Here is an 18,590-nt window from a genome sequence, read left to right as displayed (position 1 = left end):
TTCCTGGTTTCAGTTCACAATACTGCAGCTGTTTGGGTGTTCCGATCCCCAGACCAAATCAAAACCCAATGTAGGGTTGTCCTGTTGTGACGGACCATCATTCCTTGTTACCTGCTCCGCCTACTGAGATTCTGCTTAAGTTGCTCATTTGGGAAGATGAGTGAATTTCCACAAGGGGTTGTTGGTTCACCTCTGAAACCCAAACCTAAAAGAGAGGCAGCTTCCCCAAGGGTACAGCTGTGCCAGATAATTTACCTCCCAGAGGTGCATCTGTGCAAACATCTATAGGATGAACCATGGGGAGCAACTGACTGATAAATAACCCATTCTTTCCTTAAAAAATTGGAAGCAATATTCTCTGCCTGGGGTCCTAGTTCATGGTGACCCTTTTTGTGTCCCCAGAGGACATGAATTTAAGTAGATGTTGATTCATATGCAGCCATCCCACCCGGCAGTGACATATCCAGAGGGAATGTTTTTATCTGTAGGGTCTGCCCAGCAGTGACCTTCCTTTTTGCCAGAAGCAGAGGAAATGGGCATGCATTTGTGACCTGGTTTTGCTCTGTAGAAGTAAACTGAGAGTAGAAGCCCAATTTGTATTTTGTGTTTTCTCATTATAGATCTGTCAAATCCTGAAACCTTCCGGGATCTTGGTAAACCAGTAGGTGCACTAAATAAGGAAAGGCTGGAGAGGTTATTGGTAAGTGGAGTCTGGGATCCTTGCTCTCAAAATGGTTTCTTGAACTATTTGCTCTGTTTTCTGCCCTAGAAAGCTGGCTGCCAAGGGAACAGGGAGACATGGCTGGGAGAAAAGGCACTGCACAATTTCCAACTCCTCCCTCCTCCCACTCCTGCAGTGCATCATGTCTGCTCCACTTCAGAGATAGTAAAGAGCCAGAGGCCTTAAGCGTTTTTTGTTTGTTTTTGGAGGAAAGTGTGGGGGCTATTTTCAAGGCTGAGTTTTGAGGGAAGTCTAGGTATTTGTGCTGCCCACAGCCTTGCAAGTAGAACACTTGGGGATCAAATGAAATTTGGAAAACTTTGGCCTGTGCAGTTCTCCCTGGCTCCACCCCCATTTCCCATCATCCTTCCTCTTGCCCAACTGCCCTCATCTTTCCTGTCCCCCATATCCCTCAGTGAGTACAGCATCTGCAGAAGCAGAGCACATTGGGCCCTTTATAAGGCCCACCACCAGACGTGTGTTTTAGCATCAAGCATGTTTGTACCTTTTCATAGATGACTCCAACGATGCTCTCTTCTCTCTGTTACAGACTCGCTATCGGGAAATGCCGGAGCCAAAGTTCATGTATGGGAGCCACTACTCTTCTCCCGGTTATGTTCTTTTTTATCTCGTTCGAATTGGTATGGTTCGCTTTTTATCATCTCTGCTTAAGCGTACCAGACCTTAGTCTTCCCCACTGATGCTCTGATTTGACCATCTTACCTTTCTCCCCAGCCCCTGAATACATGCTGTGTCTACAGAACGGAAGATTTGATCATGCAGACAGAATGTTTAACAGGTGGATATTGAATGCTTGCTTCTCCCTGAGCTTTATTATTTTTTTTTATGAGGTGGTGATAAAACATTTAGACCCCACCTGCTCCTAAATGTTGGCGTACCCCAAATCTAACAGATTCAAGTTCTGACAAGTACATGGTTTCTCAATTGTTAATTCCCTTTACTGTCTCCAATTTAGTATTGCAGAAACATGGAAGAACTGTTTGGACGGTGCCACTGATTTTAAGGAGGTGAGAAAACAGATGAAGTTAACCATTTGTCATCTATATCATCTGTCATCTATATAGGCCTAATTTGCACAGGACCCAAAGTGTATCTTGACAGAAATTTTCTAAGGGAAAATTTCATTTGCAAGGTAAAGCAGTCCCAAATAGGGAGTGATCTCTTGAAAGCAAACAAGATGGATACTTCTGGAGCCTTGTACTACCAGTCCTATCTAAGAAAGCTAATCTCTGCTGTATGACTTTTTTTTAAGCACTCCCCTCTCATCCTCCTTGTCACAGAGTACAGGCGGGTTGATCCTGGCAGGGATGCGGGGAGGGGCTGGGAGTAGGGAAGTCCCAGTTGAAAGGCACCTGGGCCAATAGGAAGGCTCTCACAAAGATGTAATTTTAGAGAAACAAACCAAAAAAAAAAGCCCTGTTTGCATGGCCCAAGCCTAAACGCTTCATTTCGTTCATGGTGAACTGCAGTAAAATACAACAGTAGTAAACTGCCTTATCCTAGTGGAAAGAGTACAGCATTGGGAGGCAGGAGACCTGAACTCCACTTCTGGCTCCACCACTTGCCTGCTGTGTGACCTTGGACAAGTCATTTAACTTTGCTGGGCCTCAGTTACCTCAGCTGTAAAATGGGATTGAAATACCTGTTCTCTGTCCCCCTTCAACTGTGAGCCTCATGTGGACAGGGACTGTGTCTGACCTGATTAACTTGCATCTACCCCAGAGTTTGAAACAGCGCTGGCACATAGTAAGTGTTTAATAAATACAATAATAGTAATGACAGAATGCATTTACCTTTTAAGGAAATCAATCAATGGTGTTTATTGAATGCAGAGTACTGTAAGTGCTTGGGTGAGTACAGTAGAAGAGTAGGAGGCACAATCCCTACCATTAAGGGATACAGATAAATAAATACAGATAGGGGAAGCAATGTAGTATAAGGATCTGTACATATATTATTTGGGGTGAGTACCTTAGTGCTTAGGGGGTAATAATAATAATAATAATAATAATAATGATGGTATTTGTTGAGCACTTACTATGTGTCAGGCACTGTACTAAGCGCTGGGGTGTATACAAGCAACTCATTTTGGATCCAGTCATTTTGGATTTTGGTCCCATATGGGGCTTGCAGTCTTAACCCCCATTTTAAAGATGAGGTAACTGAGAAGTGAAGTGACCTGCCCAAGGTCACCCAGCAGACAAGTGGCAGAGCTGAGATTGGACTCAAGTGCATAAGTGATGCAGAAGGGAGGGAAAATGGGGCGGGGAGAAGAGAGATTAGTCAGGGAAGACTTCTTGGTAGAGATGTGATATTAATATGGCTTTGATTCAGCCAAAAATTTTTCAAGTTGACATTGTCCTGCACAGGCTGGGCCAGGATCTTTGACTGCCCCTAAGACGTGGATTTTTTTTTCCCCCTCCTTGAAATATTGATTCCAGTTGATTCCGGAGTTCTATGGTGATGACTTCAGCTTTTTAGCCAATCACTCAAAGTTGGATTTGGGGAAGAGGCAAGGAGGAAAAATGGTCGATGATGTGGAACTTCCACCCTGGGCTTCAGGTAAATGGCCCCAACCAAGTATGGAAACGGAAATGCTTTGCTGAAAGGGATGGTTTTCACAAGGGCCTCACATGAATTGCCGTTGTGGCTTTTTCTGAATATAAGGGCAATTCGCTTGTCTTACACCAGGGGTGGAAAATATTAGAGTCCTGTTCAAAATCTGTGGAACGCCAGAATTGATAAAAGTGACGGATAGTACCCTGAGAATTGTTTTGTGGAAGGTATTCTTGCTCCTTGTTTTAGGATGGCTCTTTCGCTAACTGCCTCTAGACTGTAAAGTTGTTGTGGGCAGGGAATGTGTGTGTTTATTGTTGTATTGTACTCTCCCAATCACTTAGTACAGTGTTCTGCACACAGTAAGTGCTCAATAAATATGATTGAATGAATGAGGTGGTATTGGGGACAGTGGAAAGGGGGGTGATGAATCTTTTCTGTAGCTGCCCTTTTATGGAGGTGAAGAAGGAGAGGGAAGAAAAGAGCAAGTTTGAAGAACCAGTTAGACTGTTGTTTATCCTCAGGCCCCGAGGACTTCCTTCAGAAAAGCAAAGATGCATTAGAAAGCCCTTACGTGTCAGAGCATCTTCACGAATGGATTGACCTCATCTTTGGCTACAAGCAAAAAGGAAGCGAAGCGGTTGGGGCCCGAAATGGTACGTCACACACAGCTGGGTAGAAACTATGTAATGTGAATGGAAGCCGAGGGAAGAAAGCTTCTTTCCGAAGGGCTTCTGGGGTTTGGAAGAATGGTCACAGTACCATTTCCCGCCTTCATATCTCTCTCTGTCTCTCTCTCCTTTCAGTATTCCATCCCCTGACCTACGAGGGAGGCGTTGACCTGTACAGGTACTGACATCTGGGGATAGAATTTCTGCTTGGACAACTCACTGATACTCACAAGTGACCTCTCCGCTGGGAGGGGAAACTATGTTCTTGTTATTGTCTTATGACCACTCAAAAGTCAAATTCAGGAATTAATCTTCAGCCCAGGATTGGGAGTCAGGAGATCTGAGTTAACGATGAAGAAGACAATAATAGTTGTGGTGTTAAAGCGCTTACTATGTATCGAGCATTGTCCTAAGTGCTGGAGTAGATACAATCAGATCAGACACCATCCCTGTCTCACATGGGGCTCACAGTCTATTGGGGAGGGAGGCCAGGTATTTTATCCCTATTTTGACTGCCAAGGAAAAACAGGTACAGAAAAGTTAAGTGACTTGCCTAAGGTCACTCAGCAGGCAACTGGTGGAGCTGGGACTAGGACTCAGGTCTCCTTACTTCCAGGCCATCGGGCCAGTGCTGTTTCCACTAGGCCACGCTGCTTCTCAGAGCACCTTCTCAGACTGCTTTTAGTCCCATTTCTGCTACTTGCCTGCTGTGTGACCTTGGGCAAGTCACTTCTTTGTTCCCCAGTTTGTCTTGTGTGTAACCCATCTTTTAGCACAGTGCCTGGCAGATAGCAAGCATTTAATAAATGCCATCATTTTTAGGGTTTCTGATGACTTGACACCTGTCCACATGTTTTGTTTGTCTCCCCCTTCTAGACTTTGAGCCCATTGTTGGGTAGGGACCGTCTCTATATGTTGCCAACTTGTACTTCCCAAGTGCTTAGTACAGTGCTCTGCACACAGTAAGCGCTCCAAAAGTACAATTGAACGAATGAATGAATGAAAGGGTTGGTTGAACCTCACTGTGTGAACCCAGTTTCTCATTTGGTTTTGTGCTTTCCCTGGAAGCATCGAAGACCCCGATGAGAAAGTGGCCATGCTGACCCAGATCCTGGAATTCGGGCAGACACCCAAACAGCTGTTTTCCATTCCACACCCTCGGAGGATCACCCCGAAGTTCAAGAGTTCATCCCAAACATCCAGTTACAACACTTCCATTGCCGATTCCCCTGGTGAGTTTGCAAAGGGATGATTGGCTTCACGCTTCGTTTCTTATTCCAGCTGGTTTGGGCACAACTGGAAGGGAGAGCCCATGGGGGAGCGAGGGAAGACTCCCCAGATTCCTTAGAAGGAGATCAGAGGGCCGTTAGTGCTGTGCAGCCAGGATTTAGTCAGTCAGTCATCAATAGTATTTACTGAGCACTTCCTAGGCTTAGAGCACTGTACTAAGGGTTGGGAGTGTTCTCTTTACACTGGGCTGCCGGTTCGGGTCTTCGGACCCCCCTATGTTGGGGTTAGAGCCTCCAATGGGGGCTCCAGCCCAGGTCCCCTGGCTCTGAAGGATCCAGCCAACTGGCAGAGTAGTTTCTCTGCTCAAACAGACCACCTCGGGGACCACCCCTCCTGCTGTCCTGCTGTCTGCTTGCTCTAGACTAGGCAGTGAGTGGGAAGGAGGAGGAGGCTAAATCTGTGTTTACTTTGTTTTAGTTTCCTTCCCCTTCAATCTCAGCTCAGAAGGAGAATAAGACCAACCTAAAAACCAACAGGTCCAGCCAGTTCTCTGGGAACACAGGGGTTATGTTCCTGCCGGGCCCCTCGTTACGGAAAGCTCATGCTCCAGGAAGTCCGTCATCCCTCCTGATATCAATCAATCAATCGTATTTATTGAGCGCTTACTGTGTAGAGAGACATCCGCCTTGTGTTCTAAGGTTCCCTATACCCCTAGAGCATTCCATCCCAAACAGACTGTTCCATCCTTCTAGACTGTAAAGCTTTTTGTGGGCAGGGAATGTGTTTCCTAACTCAGAGTACTTTACTCTGCCAAGCTCTTAGTACAGTGCTCTGCACACAGTAAGCGCTGAATAAATACCATTGATTGTTTTGGGTGGACTAGGTGAGGTGCCTGTCCGTTTATTTACCTCCCCTTCTGAGTGCTGCTGTCCCCCAGGGCCAGAACTGGGCCAGGATACTCGAGGAGCCACAGCTGCTCTCACCCTCAGTTACTGTCTCGATTGCTTGGTCAAGCAAGTCTTTAAAAAAAAAAAAAAAAAATAGGACTTGGGCAGTTTGAACCCTAGGTTTCTCAAAGCCGACTGAGTTGGGCCGGCTCTGAAAGTCTAGTGCCAGCAGGGTGCCCAGGAAAGGCGAGGAAGGTCCGTTTCCTTGCTTGTGACCCTATTTCCACTTCTTTTCCTCAACTCTTCAAAAGCCCTCAAGTGGTTTCAAGACAGTTAACTAACTACACAGTGGATACTAGCCTTTCTGACCCATGGGCCGCTCTCTTCTTGCCAGTGAGACGAGCTTGTGATTTTGCTTATTTCAGTTCAATTATAGCCTTCTTCATCAGGAAACCATGGCTAGCTATAATAACTAATAATGGTTATGGTATTTTTAAGCGCTACCTATTATTTTAATGATATTTCATCCATTCATTCAATTGTATTTATTGAACGCTTACTGTGGGCAGAGTACTGAACTAATCGCTTGGAAAGTATAATTCAGCAATAAAGAGAGACAGTCCCTGCCCACACCGGGCTTACTGCATGCCAGGCACTGTACTAAGTGCTGGGGTAGATACAAGTCACTCAGGTTGGACCCAATCCATGTCCCACATGGGGCTTACAGACTTAATCCCCATTTTTCAGATGAGATAACTGAGGCCCCAAGAAGTTAAGTAACCTGCCCCAGGTCACACAGCAGACGTGTAACAGAGTGAGGATTAGAACCCAAGACCTCTCATTCCCGGGCCCGAGCTCTAACCATTTGGCAGCACTACTTCTCACTATGGCTCTATGTGCCAAGCATTGTAAGAAGTACTGGGGTAGTTACAAATTAATATGGTCAGACAGTCTCTGTCCCACATGAGCCTCGCATTCTAAGTAGTGGGGAGGACAGGTTAAATCCCCATTTTACAGATGCAGAAGCAAGCACAGGGAAATTAAGTGACTTGCTCGAAGTCACTCGGCCAACAAGCAGCACATCTGGGAATGGGACCCAGGTTCTCTGACTCCCAGTTCTGTGCTGTTTCCACTAGGGCACGCTGAGACCAAAGATCAGTAAAGCAATAGTATTACCCGTAATACTGTTCTCTTAAAATGCAGTGGTGGATTTCCTGCAAATCCCCACCTTTGGGAAATCTCAGGCAGTAGCACTCGCGGGGCCTGACGCTGCCGTGGCAGCCGATAGCTGTTTCCATGGCATCCAATATCCAGACTGGCCAGCGGCCCTGAGAATCTCCTGCCAATGCCCTGCCCTCCTTCTAGTCCAAGCACAGAGTGAAAGCCCGACTATGGCGAGAAGTGGGGGACTTCACCATTCCTCTAACTCCACATTAGAGTGGCGTACCTCTTCCTTGCCCCATGTTCTCAGTGGCTCTGAAACATTGTCCTCACCCCTATGAAAAGGCCAAGGGAACCTGCTGCACAGAAATCCAAGGCAAACCAAGAAAACCGGCCAAGCCAAAAGCTCTTCCAGAACCCCTAACCAAACCTTTCATCCTGTGGCATATGTCCATCTGTCTACTCAAGTTCCTTTTAAAAGAAAATGGGTTACTCCTGAAAAAACAGTCCAACTTCCCCAGAAGTTCACAACTATGGTTACCACGTGGTGGACAAAAAGACTCTCGTCAAGAGTCTGCATGTTCTGGGCTTTCTGCCGATCTGGGCAGAAATGGGGAGCTGGGGGAGATAATTCCCTTAGCAGTTGGGTACTGGACTAGAGCCATCTGGCTTGAATGCAGAGTTTGGCCCCTAGGGAAAACCCTGTTTTACCATCTTTTTGTCTTTGTAGTTTGTGACTCCTTTGGCCTTGGCTTGTCTCAGTCTCTCCAGGGGAAGAGTCTTTTGAAGACCTGACTGAGGAAAGCAAGACACTGGCTTGGAACAACATTACCAAACTGAAGCTACAGGAGCAATTCAAGATTCACAAAGAGTAAGATTTGCATTCAGTGAAGACTGTCCTCTCGATTGTCTTAAACATCCCCATGTAGTTGATGGAGGTGGGGTCTGCCAGATGTCCAGTGGCTGGGGGGAAGAGGTTTCAGTTAAGGGCTCTATGGCTACTATCACTTTCCCCAAAAAGGAGGCCGTGATCATCAGATTCTTGGATGGCTGACAGGAGGGAATCTATAATAATAATAACAGTATTTGTTAAGTGCTTACTATGTTCTAAGCACTGGGATAGATACAAGATAATCAGGTCAGTCAGTCTTTGTCCCATGTGGGGCTCACAATCTAAGGGGGTAGGAGAGCAGGTATTGAATTCCCCCATTTTACAGATGAGAAAACTGAGGCACAGAGAAGTTAAATGACTTGCCCATGGTCACATAAGACAGATGGCAGAGCCAGGATTAGAACCCAGGTCCTCAGACTCCCGGGCCCATGCTCTTTCTGGTAGGCCATACTGCTTCTCATAACATAGAAACATAGTGTGAATCAAGAGTGCCAAGGTGATAGTGTGACTGATTTGAGTGGTGGGGAGATGAATCCTAGAGGGCTTTCTGGAGGAGGTGGGTCTGTAATAAGAGGTTGGGTGGACCAGAACCAACAGGCTGGGTGTGAAGGGAAAATCAGTCCATCAGAGCACTGTACTGAGAGCTTGAGAAAGTATAGTACAGTAGAGTCAGTGGATGCAATCCCTGCCCACAGGGAGCTTACAGTCTCCAGGTGGAAACAGACATTAAAATGGAATACGGATTGGAGAAAGAATAGAGTAGAAGATTATGTACATAAGTATTATGTGGCTGTGTTGAGTATCAAAGTGCTTAAAGGATACACAGCCAAGTTGGTAGTCGATGCAGGGGGGAGGCCGGATGGGGAGATAAAGGGCCCAGTCTGAGAAGGCCTCTTGGAGTTGTGCTTCAGACACTCTAGGACACTCAGCTAAGAGCATCTTGGGGATGCCAAGAGGGCAGACTCGCATCACAGTGGACTGCTAGCTTGAAGAAAAGGACAGTTGGGTAGCAAGAAGGCTGCTCTCGATACCAAGCTCTGAGGCCACCATTCAGGACCTCTGCTCATGCAGTGGGGTTTTAATGGAGGCCTTTGAGGAGGGGAGGATGTGCTGCAGTTGCCATTTCAGCTGGCGAGATGGGCAGCTACGAAGCACCGGTCTGCCAAGGACACTAACTGCTTCTTTGTTTTGAAATAGGGCAGTTACGGGGATAGCAGTGTCCAGCAACGGCTCTTCCATCTTCACGACTTCTCAAGGTTGGTTTGTTCGATCTGTCAGTGAGATTGAGTGATGGCTATTTTCACAGTACTGTACCTCACTCTGGGGTGAGTACAGTAGGAGTGACAGGCATGATCCCTGCCCTTGGAGACCTTACAATCTAGGGGGAATTTCAGGAGAGGTCAGATGTAGTCAGAGACACACAGAGCATGGCCTAGTGGAAAGAGTACAGGACGACTGGGAATCGGACATCTAGCCAGACATCCTGGCTCTGCCATTGCATGCTGTGAGACTTTGGGCAAGTCCTTTCATTTCTCTGAACCTCAGTTTCCTCATCCATAAAAGAGGGATCAGTGCCTGTTCTTCCTCCTACTTAGATTGTGAGCCCCATGTGGGTCAGGGACTATGTGTACTCTGAATATCCTGACTCTATCCCAGCACTAAGTACAATGCTTGGCACATGGACAGTGCTTAAGAAACATCACAGTTACTATTCTTGTGGAAATGGCTTTCCCTGGTCTCTCTCTCATCCCAGATATTGGCCCCAGACTGTCCTTGCTACTAAGCTGTGGAGCTTGTTGTGCTGTAAGGGGGCAGGTGCTGGCATAGAGATTAGTGAAAGGCAGTCATGTGACGGGAGCTGATAATCAAATTCTACGAACTGTCAACTGCTCTCTAGACTATAAACTCGTTGTGGGAAGGGAACATGTCTACCAACTCTGTTATGTTCTTTTTATTATACTCTCCCAACTGTGAGAGTTCAAAAAATACGATCGCCTTTTTTTAACCAAATGAGTGAGGAGATCCTCACACTTCTAATAACATTTTTTGGTGGTTGTCAAGTCTTCTGAAGAAGATATAAAACTCATTTGTCCCTCGAGGGGTCTCTTAACAGCGTTCTCCACATATTCCAGATGGGCAGAACTGAAGCACCAGTGCAGTAAGTGGCTTACAGCCAGGGCAAGAATGCACCTCTGAGTCACAGCCCAGGGCTCAGTCTCCTAGAGCTTGCTGTCATTCTGAATAGGAACCTTGAGCAGAGACTGTATGAACTCCCAGCATCCAAATCTGATTTATGCTAGGGACCATCAGAGAGTTGAGCTGAATTCCCTAGTTGAGATTTCTTTAAGGTTAGGTGTAGGTTGGGAGGAGCTAAGAAGTGGGATTCTATTGTGTTGGTTTCTCCAACATCTATTTATTTTTGTGACTGATTATCAGGCTTGCTATAATGGAGATGGGCTTAGGTTCCAAGTAAAAATCATAATAATGATGGCGGTTTTAAGCAATTACTTTGTGAGCGATGGGGTAGATAGAAAATAGTCAAATCAGGGGTAGCCCTTGTCCTATGTGGGACGTTTAAAGGGAGGTTGAAGAGGTATTTTGTCTGCATTATACACATGAGGAAACTGAGGCAACAAAAATATAATAATATTAATGGTGGTGTTTGTTTAGGTGCTCACTATATACCAAATGCAGGGTAGATGCAATGGAATCAGATCAGACAGTCCCTATGTCCCACAGAGGGCTCACAGTGTAATAAGGAGGGAGAACAGGAATTTTATTCCCATTTTACAGATGAGGAAATCAGGACACAGAGACTTTGTGTCGTGCCCAAGGTCACCTTGCAGGCAATTGGCAGAGGCAGAATTATAAACTGGGTTTCCTGAGTCCCAGGTTCTTTCTACAATACCAACATTATTGTTATTATTACAAGACCGCATAACTCTTAGGCCACTTCTCTTTAGAGGAGATTGGCCAAGTTCCCCAAGTCCTCTAATTTGTGATTGATGTATTAAGAAAACTGCTTCTTGGGGAATCTGACAGTCAGCCCGAGATGGGCCAGAGCCAGAAAAGCAAGTGGCCTAGCATTAGCGCACACCTCGACGCCACATGACCTGCAGTACCACAGAGATGTCCTGTCTTCAGGCTCTGCACACAGTAAGCGCTCAATAAATACGATTGATTGATTCAGGTTCCTGGCTAGTGGCCAGTGACCACTGTACCGGCTTCCATGGAGACCAGGTGGCTTTTGCTCTTCACCTCCCAATCCTGCTCCATTCCAATAATAATAATAATGATAATTGTGGTCTTTAAGCTCTTACTATGTGCCAGGCACTGTACCAAGTGGAATACCAGCAAATTGTCCCTGTCCCACGTGGGGCTCACAACTTTAATCTCCATTTTACAGATGAGGTAACTGAGGCACAGAGAAATGAAGTGACTTGCCCAGGGTAACACAGCGGACGAGTGGCAGAGCCGGGATTAAAACCTAGGTCCTTCTTACTCCCAGGTCCGTAATCTATCCACCAGGCCATGCTGCTTCTAGGAAGTATGTCTGGGGTCTCAGCCACTGGCCAAGATAGCAGCTAGGCTTGAAGGCTGATTAAAACCTGGCACTTTGTTCCAAACCCGTTTTCATATGCCCTGCCCCTAAAGCCCTTCCTCCTGCTAAGAGTTGGACAGTCTTCCTACCTCCCACCTATTCTTCCCTATTCCCACCTCCCAGGCCCCAGGGAGCATCCACTGATCTCGTACTGCAACCCAGTCTTCTGCAAACTTGAATGAACCAGCTATCACTTGGTCTGCAAAATGATCTTCTCAATGTTTTCTCCCCAAATGACTGCATTAGATTCTACCCTGAAGATGTTTTCTAAAGAATCAAAAGCACTCCAGAGAAGTGTGTCTTTTTCAAACATGGTGAGTTTTGGGGGGGTCTTGATCACCATTGGATTTTATGGAAATCTACATTAAGCCAGTAAATTGAGTTTGATTGTGATAAGCAGTGCAAGAGAGGGGAAGAAAGGAAGTGAATCCTGCTATAGAGAAATATAATTTGTATATATTTATTTTGGGGCTAAAGTTCTTTCAAACTGTCTCTCCCAGTCATACTCTTGTCTTTTTGGCCCCAAATCTGAGCCCTTTCCTGTATGAGTTGCTTTCATTCCTTGTACTTTGGCTTTCTTAACAAAAGCATTTACTGAACACCTGCTTTGTGCAGAGTGGGGGGGGGAAAAAACCAGACATCATGAGCACAAGACACCAAATCAAGAGCAAAGAGATGTTTGCTCATAGATTGTGAGTCCTTCAAAGGATAGGTCTGTTTACTCTTTCCCAGCACTTAGTACAGTGCTCTGCACACAGTAAGTGCTTACTAAGTATTAATACTATTAATGTCTTTGTCCGCATTTCTGAGGTCTTTCTCAGTCATTCTTTATAAGTGGTTATGTTGTGTCTGCTACAAGCTAATAGGAACTTTTTAGTCAAAACAGATTACTGATGTGTAAGAATGTTTGTATTTGTTTATTGCCCTTGCCTTGGGGACTCAGCAATTCTTTGGAGACCTGGTCAATCAGTCATATTTATTGAACGCTTACTGTATGCAGAGCATTGTGCTAAGTGTTTGGGAAAGTACAGTGTTAACAATATAACAGAGTTGGTAGACAAGTTCCCTGCCCAAAAGGAGCTTAGAGTCTTGAGTGGGGGGTCAGACATTAATATGAATAAGAATAAATTAGGGATGTTTACATAAGTGATGTGAGGCTGAGGGAGGGGTGAATGAAAGGAGCAAATCCAAGTGCAAGGTCGACGTACAAGGGAGTGGGAGAAGAGGAAAGGAGGGCTCAATTAGGGAAGGCTTCTTAGAGGAGGGTTTGAATGATGAGGAGAATAACTGTCTGTCGGATATGAAGAGGGTGGGCATTCCAGACCAAAGGCAGGACATGGGTGAGAGTAGGCAGTGAGATAGATGAGATCGAGGTAAAGTGAGTAAGTTGGCAGTAAAGAAGCAAAGTGTGCCAGCTGGGCTGTAATAGGAGAGTTACCGAGGTAAGGTAATTGGGCAAGGTGATCGACAGTTTTAAAGCCGATGGCAAGGAGTTTCTGTTTGATGTGGAGGTGGATGGTCTATGGCTGACTCTGCCCCATTGCCTTCAGAGGCGGGTATAGATGTGGCTGTAGGAAAGCCATGGAAATAAAACGGAGCCAGTGAGCATCCGGCCACAGGCTGAAGGGAACTTGACAGCGGCCACTCTCCCCTCCACCTCACGTCTCCCGGTGGACTCTGAGGCCGATGGCACGGTGCTTTCCTAGCCGGGGAGTGGGGTGGTGGGCAGGGGCAGGTGGGGCTGGAGCTGGTTTTCAGGCCACATCAGACTGGTGGAGGTGGTGATTTTTGAGAGTTTGGCAACCCAGGAGGGTGAGAACTCTGGTCACCACCTGGAAACTCTTCAAAATTGGAATCTTTTCTTCTGTATCTTTCAGGCTTTATCATCTTGTTTAATCCTACCAGGAGACTCCACTGTCGCCTGTTCCTCATGGGACAATAATATGTATGTATTCTTGGCATGTGGCTTTACTGAATTGCTCAGGATATTAGCAACTGCAGCTAGTAGGGCAACATTTTAAATTCATGGCAAGTTTTCTCACTCTTCCTCCTTCCCCCTCCCGCTGTCTCACCAATCCTGCTTAGAAATACACCAGTGCTGGTTATTAATTTAAACGTTTTCCTTTTGAACCAGTAAATACATAAAGATGAAAGATTAATTTGAAATCCTATCCGAAAGAAGAGAACAGGACCTGGTGTATACTTGCAGACTTAGACCCCCTGAAATATTGGCTTTAGCCCCCCAAAGAAGCCGCCTTTTAAGGAGTTTTACTTCCTGGCTATAACCTAGAGTTGGTATCTAGGGTTGGGTTTTTTTGAAACCACTTAGCAGTTGCAGTACTCAACGACTTCAGGCAGTGTGTGTTTTAATGGAGATGGAATGATCCTTTAATGACTCTTGTTCTCTTCCTTAGCTATTTTTACTCTATAGCATTTGGGAGATGCCAGGACACACTAATGGGGCATGACGACGCAGTCAGCAAAATCTGTTGGCATAACAACAGACTCTACTCTGCATCTTGGGACTCTACAGTGAAGGTTTGGATGTATCTTTTGAAATGCTTCTTAGGTATGTTCCAATGCCTGGGACTGCTCAGGGCCCAACAGCGTGCCCTGCAGCTAGCTTGTTAAAAGCTGCAACCTGGAAGCAAGAAGTAGTGTTGTCTAGTAGATAGAGTGCAGGCCTAGGAGTCAGGAGGACCTGGATCGTAATCTCGGCTCCATCACTTGTCTGCTGCGCGACCTTGGACAAGTCACTTCACTTCCCTATGTCTCAGTTACCTCAGTGCCTGGCACAAAGTAAGTGCTTAACAAATACCATTAAAAAAAAAAGAGGCATCCAACATAGTAGCTGTAGGAAGAGTTCTAATTATGGTATTAAAGTACTCACTCTGTGCTAAACCCTGTGCTATGGTCTGCAATAGACACTAAATGATCAGATTGGATGCAGGCCCTGTCCCACTCAGGGTCCCCAGTTGAAGAGAGGTAGAGAGCAGGTATCCTATCCCCATTTACCAAAGAGGAAACTGACGCCCAGAAAGGCACAGTGACTTGTTCAAGGTCACACAGTTTACAGTGCAGGGTCCCTTGAGTCCTTTCTATTAGACCATCGTTGTTGTCAGTCTTTGAACAGTACCCCCCAGGACAGTACAAGGCTGCGGAGTTGGGGTTGGGAAAGGTTTGCCCTTTGTGGGAAAGCGAGTACCTCCTGATAGCCCTGTTTTTAAGGTGATGGTGAGATCTGGGTTTGCTTCCCTGTAGGTGTGGCTTGCTGGTTCTGCAGAGACCACGGGGACCAGAAGACACAACTTTGACCTGTTGACTGAGTTGGAACATGATGTCAGTGTGAGTACCACCATAACATCATGCATTTCTGCAAACTGCACTCTCCCCTTCTATGGAAAACACTCCGGGAATTTCACTGGCATCTGCCAGGGTGACACCCACTTCACACCTACCTCAGTAAGCACCTACCTCTTAGCCCCCTGCTCGTCAGAAGTGAGTGGTGAGCCTCCTGCTCCTCCATCCCCTCTTTTTCCACCATCAACTTGGCCCACCTTGGATTGCTTCTCCATGCCAGCCTCTCAGAGCAAAGGAAGGAAGAATTAACTCAAGCCCCCCACAAAAAGGCCTAAAGTTTTAAAAGCATTTTCTATGCTTTTTTCTAAAGCAGTCCCATCCGTTACTGCATTTTACCCGCATGACATCCCAGTGAGATAGGAAGAGGCACGTATTCTTTTCCCCATTTTTAAAGATGAGGAACGGAAGTCACCCAGGAACCAGTCTAGATCCCTTGACTGCCAGTCCTCCCACCCACCAAACCATCACCCCAAGCCCTCTGCCAGACAGTGAGCCACAGCCAGAATCCTACTCACCCCTCAGTGGTGGCTCTGGATTGCGGATCATTGTTTTCCCAAGGAGGAGTTTCTGTACTGGCAGATACAGGCCCATCAGCTCACGGAGTGCGAGATCGTGTCCCTAAGTAGCAGGAGTTTGCCTCCTCTGCTGGGCCAGAGCTTTCCCTGGTCACCCCAGGCGCTCCGCTGGACGCTTCCCCAGCACACCCGTCGACCCAAGTGGTTTCTGCTGGTCCTTTTCTCCCTGTCCTTCATGAGGGGAGCGGCAGGAGGACAACTCTTCTGCTCCATTTGCCTTGGGCAGACCCTGGTCGGGAACACAGATTCCTGCGGGAGCTACAGGGAGAGAGCGTCAGCCACACCAAGTCCGGCGCGTCACCCGCGGGCAGCCCCGTGGACCTCCCTCACCAGGCTTCCTCCTGCAGGTGGACACGGCCAGCCTGAACGAGGCCGGCACGCTGCTGGTGACAGGCACCCGGGAGGGCTCCGTCAACATCTGGGACCTGTCCGCCGGCACGGTGCTGCACCAGCTCTCCAGCCACACAGGAGCAGTGTGCCAGGCCGCTTTCAGCCCCGGTACGTACCACCTCTGCAGGGGCCCTGCCGGAGACGCCGCCGTTGACTCTGGCCCGAGACACCAAAGGTCTTGGTGCTTTAGTCACACCAGGCAGCCTGGAGGGAGAGAATCAATCCATCAGTCATTCACTTTTGCTGGGTGTTTACTGTGTGCAGTGCATTGTACAAGTGCTTGGGAGACTGTGCTAAAATAGAACAGGCCAAGAGCCTACACCTATGGGTCTGAAACATACCTTTCCTTCTCTTCCATTTGCCTCTGGCTGTGTGCCTCCCAGGGAGGGTAAGCCAGGGGAGCAGGGGTAGGTCTGCCAGACCCCGGGTACCGTAGGTCAATTTTTGGCTCCCACCCGGCCCCATACTTACCACTAGCTGTCCTGAAACGTTGGCCATTGCCTCTCCTACATTTGGGGGCGGAGGGGAGGGGAGGGGAGGAGCTGTGCCCTGTGGGGAAACAGTTCCCCACACAGGCTCTTGGCCTAGGTACCGGGCAGGGGAGGTGCCTGGTACGAGCCCAGAACGGCGTCCTGAACGTACCGCTGCTGATCTGCCAAATGGATTCTTGCAGACAGTCGCCACGTGCTCAGCACGGGAGAAGACGGTTGTGTGAATGTGATAGACGTGCAGACCGGGACACTTATCTCTTCTCTGACATCGGAGCAGCCCCAGAGGTGAGGCTTGGGCTTCGCCAGGAGGTTTGGTGGGCAGGGGCTACTGCTGAGGCTGAGCCAGGCAGCGGGGAGTAGTTGCACACTGCCCCTCAGGAGTCCACTACACCAAACGTGTCCTTTATCAAAGATAAAGAGAAACCACTGTGGTGAGACTCCCATCATGATTCCATGCCCTGAATGTTTAGGCGGCATTCGAGTGCTGACAGACAGCTAGCGAAGTGCTCGTTCTGATGGGCCTTGTGGCAATGTGACAAAGTGAAGCTCAGTACCACCGCCGCAGGGGTTGGGGGGACACGGCCTCCGTGTAAGCCAGAGTCTCACTCAACTTGGGCATTGGCCTAAGTCTGTGTGGAAAGTTCCACGGTGGCCCATATGGGGACCTCAGAGGAGCTTCCCCAGCCGGCACGGCGGGACCGGAGCCTCATCCCTGCTCGCCCATCCACCTGTCCACCCGTGCTGTGGTTTGCCCGGGGAATGCCTGCCCCTTTCTCCCAGGGAACTCCTCACTCTGCCAATTTTGCCCCAGGTGCTTCAGCTGGGATGGTGACACCGTGCTTGCTGGAAGTCAGTCGGGCGAGCTGCTGGTGTGGGATCTGCTTGGAGGCAGAGTGAGCGACAGGATCTCGGGTCACACAGGTGAGCAGGAAGGGAGATCTCGTTTTCCAACCACTCAGCTATCGTAGCCCCCTTTAACCAAGAAGTAACTCTGTCCCCCACCAGGTGCCGTGACATGTATGTGGATGAACGAACAGTGTAGCAGCATCATCACCGGAGGGGAAGATCGACAAATCCTGTTTTGGAAACTGCAATATTAAGTGCCTCTTCCTCTCCCGGATCTGGTGACACAAACTCCCTCAGAGCCACTTTCTTTTTAAACCAGACTTTTTAAACAGATTTACAAAATGTGCAATGATCGAAGCGGAAGTTGTACCGGTTAGGAAGTCTGTCTAGCTCTAAGGCTTTCTAAAAGTAGGTGACTTCCCTTAAACAAAACTCAACTCTCATCTTGATAGGGTGAAGTCCACAATTGGACTTAGAGCTTGAGTATCTGGGAGAAAGTTACAGCTTTTTCTTGCAGGGCATCCCGGCCCCCGCCTCCTTCCCCACCGTGCAGCAGGTACAGGTGGGAAATTCTCACCTGCTGGGTCCAGGATCCTCCCAGGTAAAGTGCGTGTACACGGATGACATCTCCTCCTGGTCCTGTTTGCAGGTGGCCTCCAGTCTGTCTCCCCGCCCACCATTTGCTGCCTCGGATTTTTTTAAAGTGACTATTGAGTATTGACTGCTCCACCAGTTCCTTGAGGAAAGGATCTGGGGGGAACGTTAGCAGCCCATAATACGATAGTACTGGTTTGCATTTCATTATGGCTGTCCGACTCGGCTTAGAATGCTTTTCTTCATGTCTTTTCTAAGATGACATTAAAGTTATTTTTTCTTAAAGAAAAGCTGGGATTTGCAGTCATTCTGACCTGGGATAACTGTATGGTTCGGTGCGTGTTATGCCTATGAGTGACTTAACCGCAAAATGAGAGCCACCCCCAGCCCCAGAAGTTTCTACAGATCCATCCCTGTGCTGGAAGCAGAAACAAAATGCCTCAGTCCTTGGCCGCCTCTTTCAGGGAAACAACAGACAGGAAATGAACAATTCCAGGGTGTCCTCTTTGCAGGTAGGAGAGGATCTGTGGGAGGCTAAAGGTCACCTGATAAACTTTTGTAGGGTCCTGAGCAGCACCCCCTCCCCTCCTCGGG

General features: G+C 47.7%; 1 protein-coding gene across 2 annotated transcripts in view; it reads left to right on the top strand.

The window, feature by feature from the left end:
* Window positions 1–18,281, top strand: part of NSMAF (neutral sphingomyelinase activation associated factor) — a 58,332-nt gene extending 40,051 nt beyond the window's left edge. For both annotated transcript variants that reach the window (XM_038766622.1, XM_038766621.1), the window contains 18 exons: window positions 621–700; window positions 1,272–1,362; window positions 1,457–1,520; window positions 1,698–1,749; window positions 3,184–3,304; window positions 3,823–3,954; window positions 4,105–4,147; window positions 5,038–5,201; window positions 8,010–8,118; window positions 9,337–9,395; window positions 11,987–12,054; window positions 13,618–13,685; window positions 14,155–14,278; window positions 15,002–15,085; window positions 16,023–16,173; window positions 16,739–16,841; window positions 17,368–17,477; window positions 17,562–18,281. In XM_038766622.1, coding sequence (XP_038622550.1) covers window positions 621–700; window positions 1,272–1,362; window positions 1,457–1,520; window positions 1,698–1,749; window positions 3,184–3,304; window positions 3,823–3,954; window positions 4,105–4,147; window positions 5,038–5,201; window positions 8,010–8,118; window positions 9,337–9,395; window positions 11,987–12,054; window positions 13,618–13,685; window positions 14,155–14,278; window positions 15,002–15,085; window positions 16,023–16,173; window positions 16,739–16,841; window positions 17,368–17,477; window positions 17,562–17,656 — 1,718 coding nt within the window. In that variant the 3' untranslated portion in view covers window positions 17,657–18,281. The remainder of the gene's footprint in view (window positions 1–620; window positions 701–1,271; window positions 1,363–1,456; window positions 1,521–1,697; window positions 1,750–3,183; window positions 3,305–3,822; window positions 3,955–4,104; window positions 4,148–5,037; window positions 5,202–8,009; window positions 8,119–9,336; window positions 9,396–11,986; window positions 12,055–13,617; window positions 13,686–14,154; window positions 14,279–15,001; window positions 15,086–16,022; window positions 16,174–16,738; window positions 16,842–17,367; window positions 17,478–17,561) is intronic.
* Window positions 18,282–18,590: the final 309 nt, after the last annotated feature.

This window comes from Tachyglossus aculeatus, chromosome 25 (assembly GCF_015852505.1).
Source record: "Tachyglossus aculeatus isolate mTacAcu1 chromosome 25, mTacAcu1.pri, whole genome shotgun sequence".
Taxonomy (NCBI): Eukaryota; Metazoa; Chordata; class Mammalia; order Monotremata; family Tachyglossidae; genus Tachyglossus; species Tachyglossus aculeatus.
Note: the sequence above shows the minus strand (reverse complement) of the source record. Positions and strands in the feature narration are given on the sequence as shown.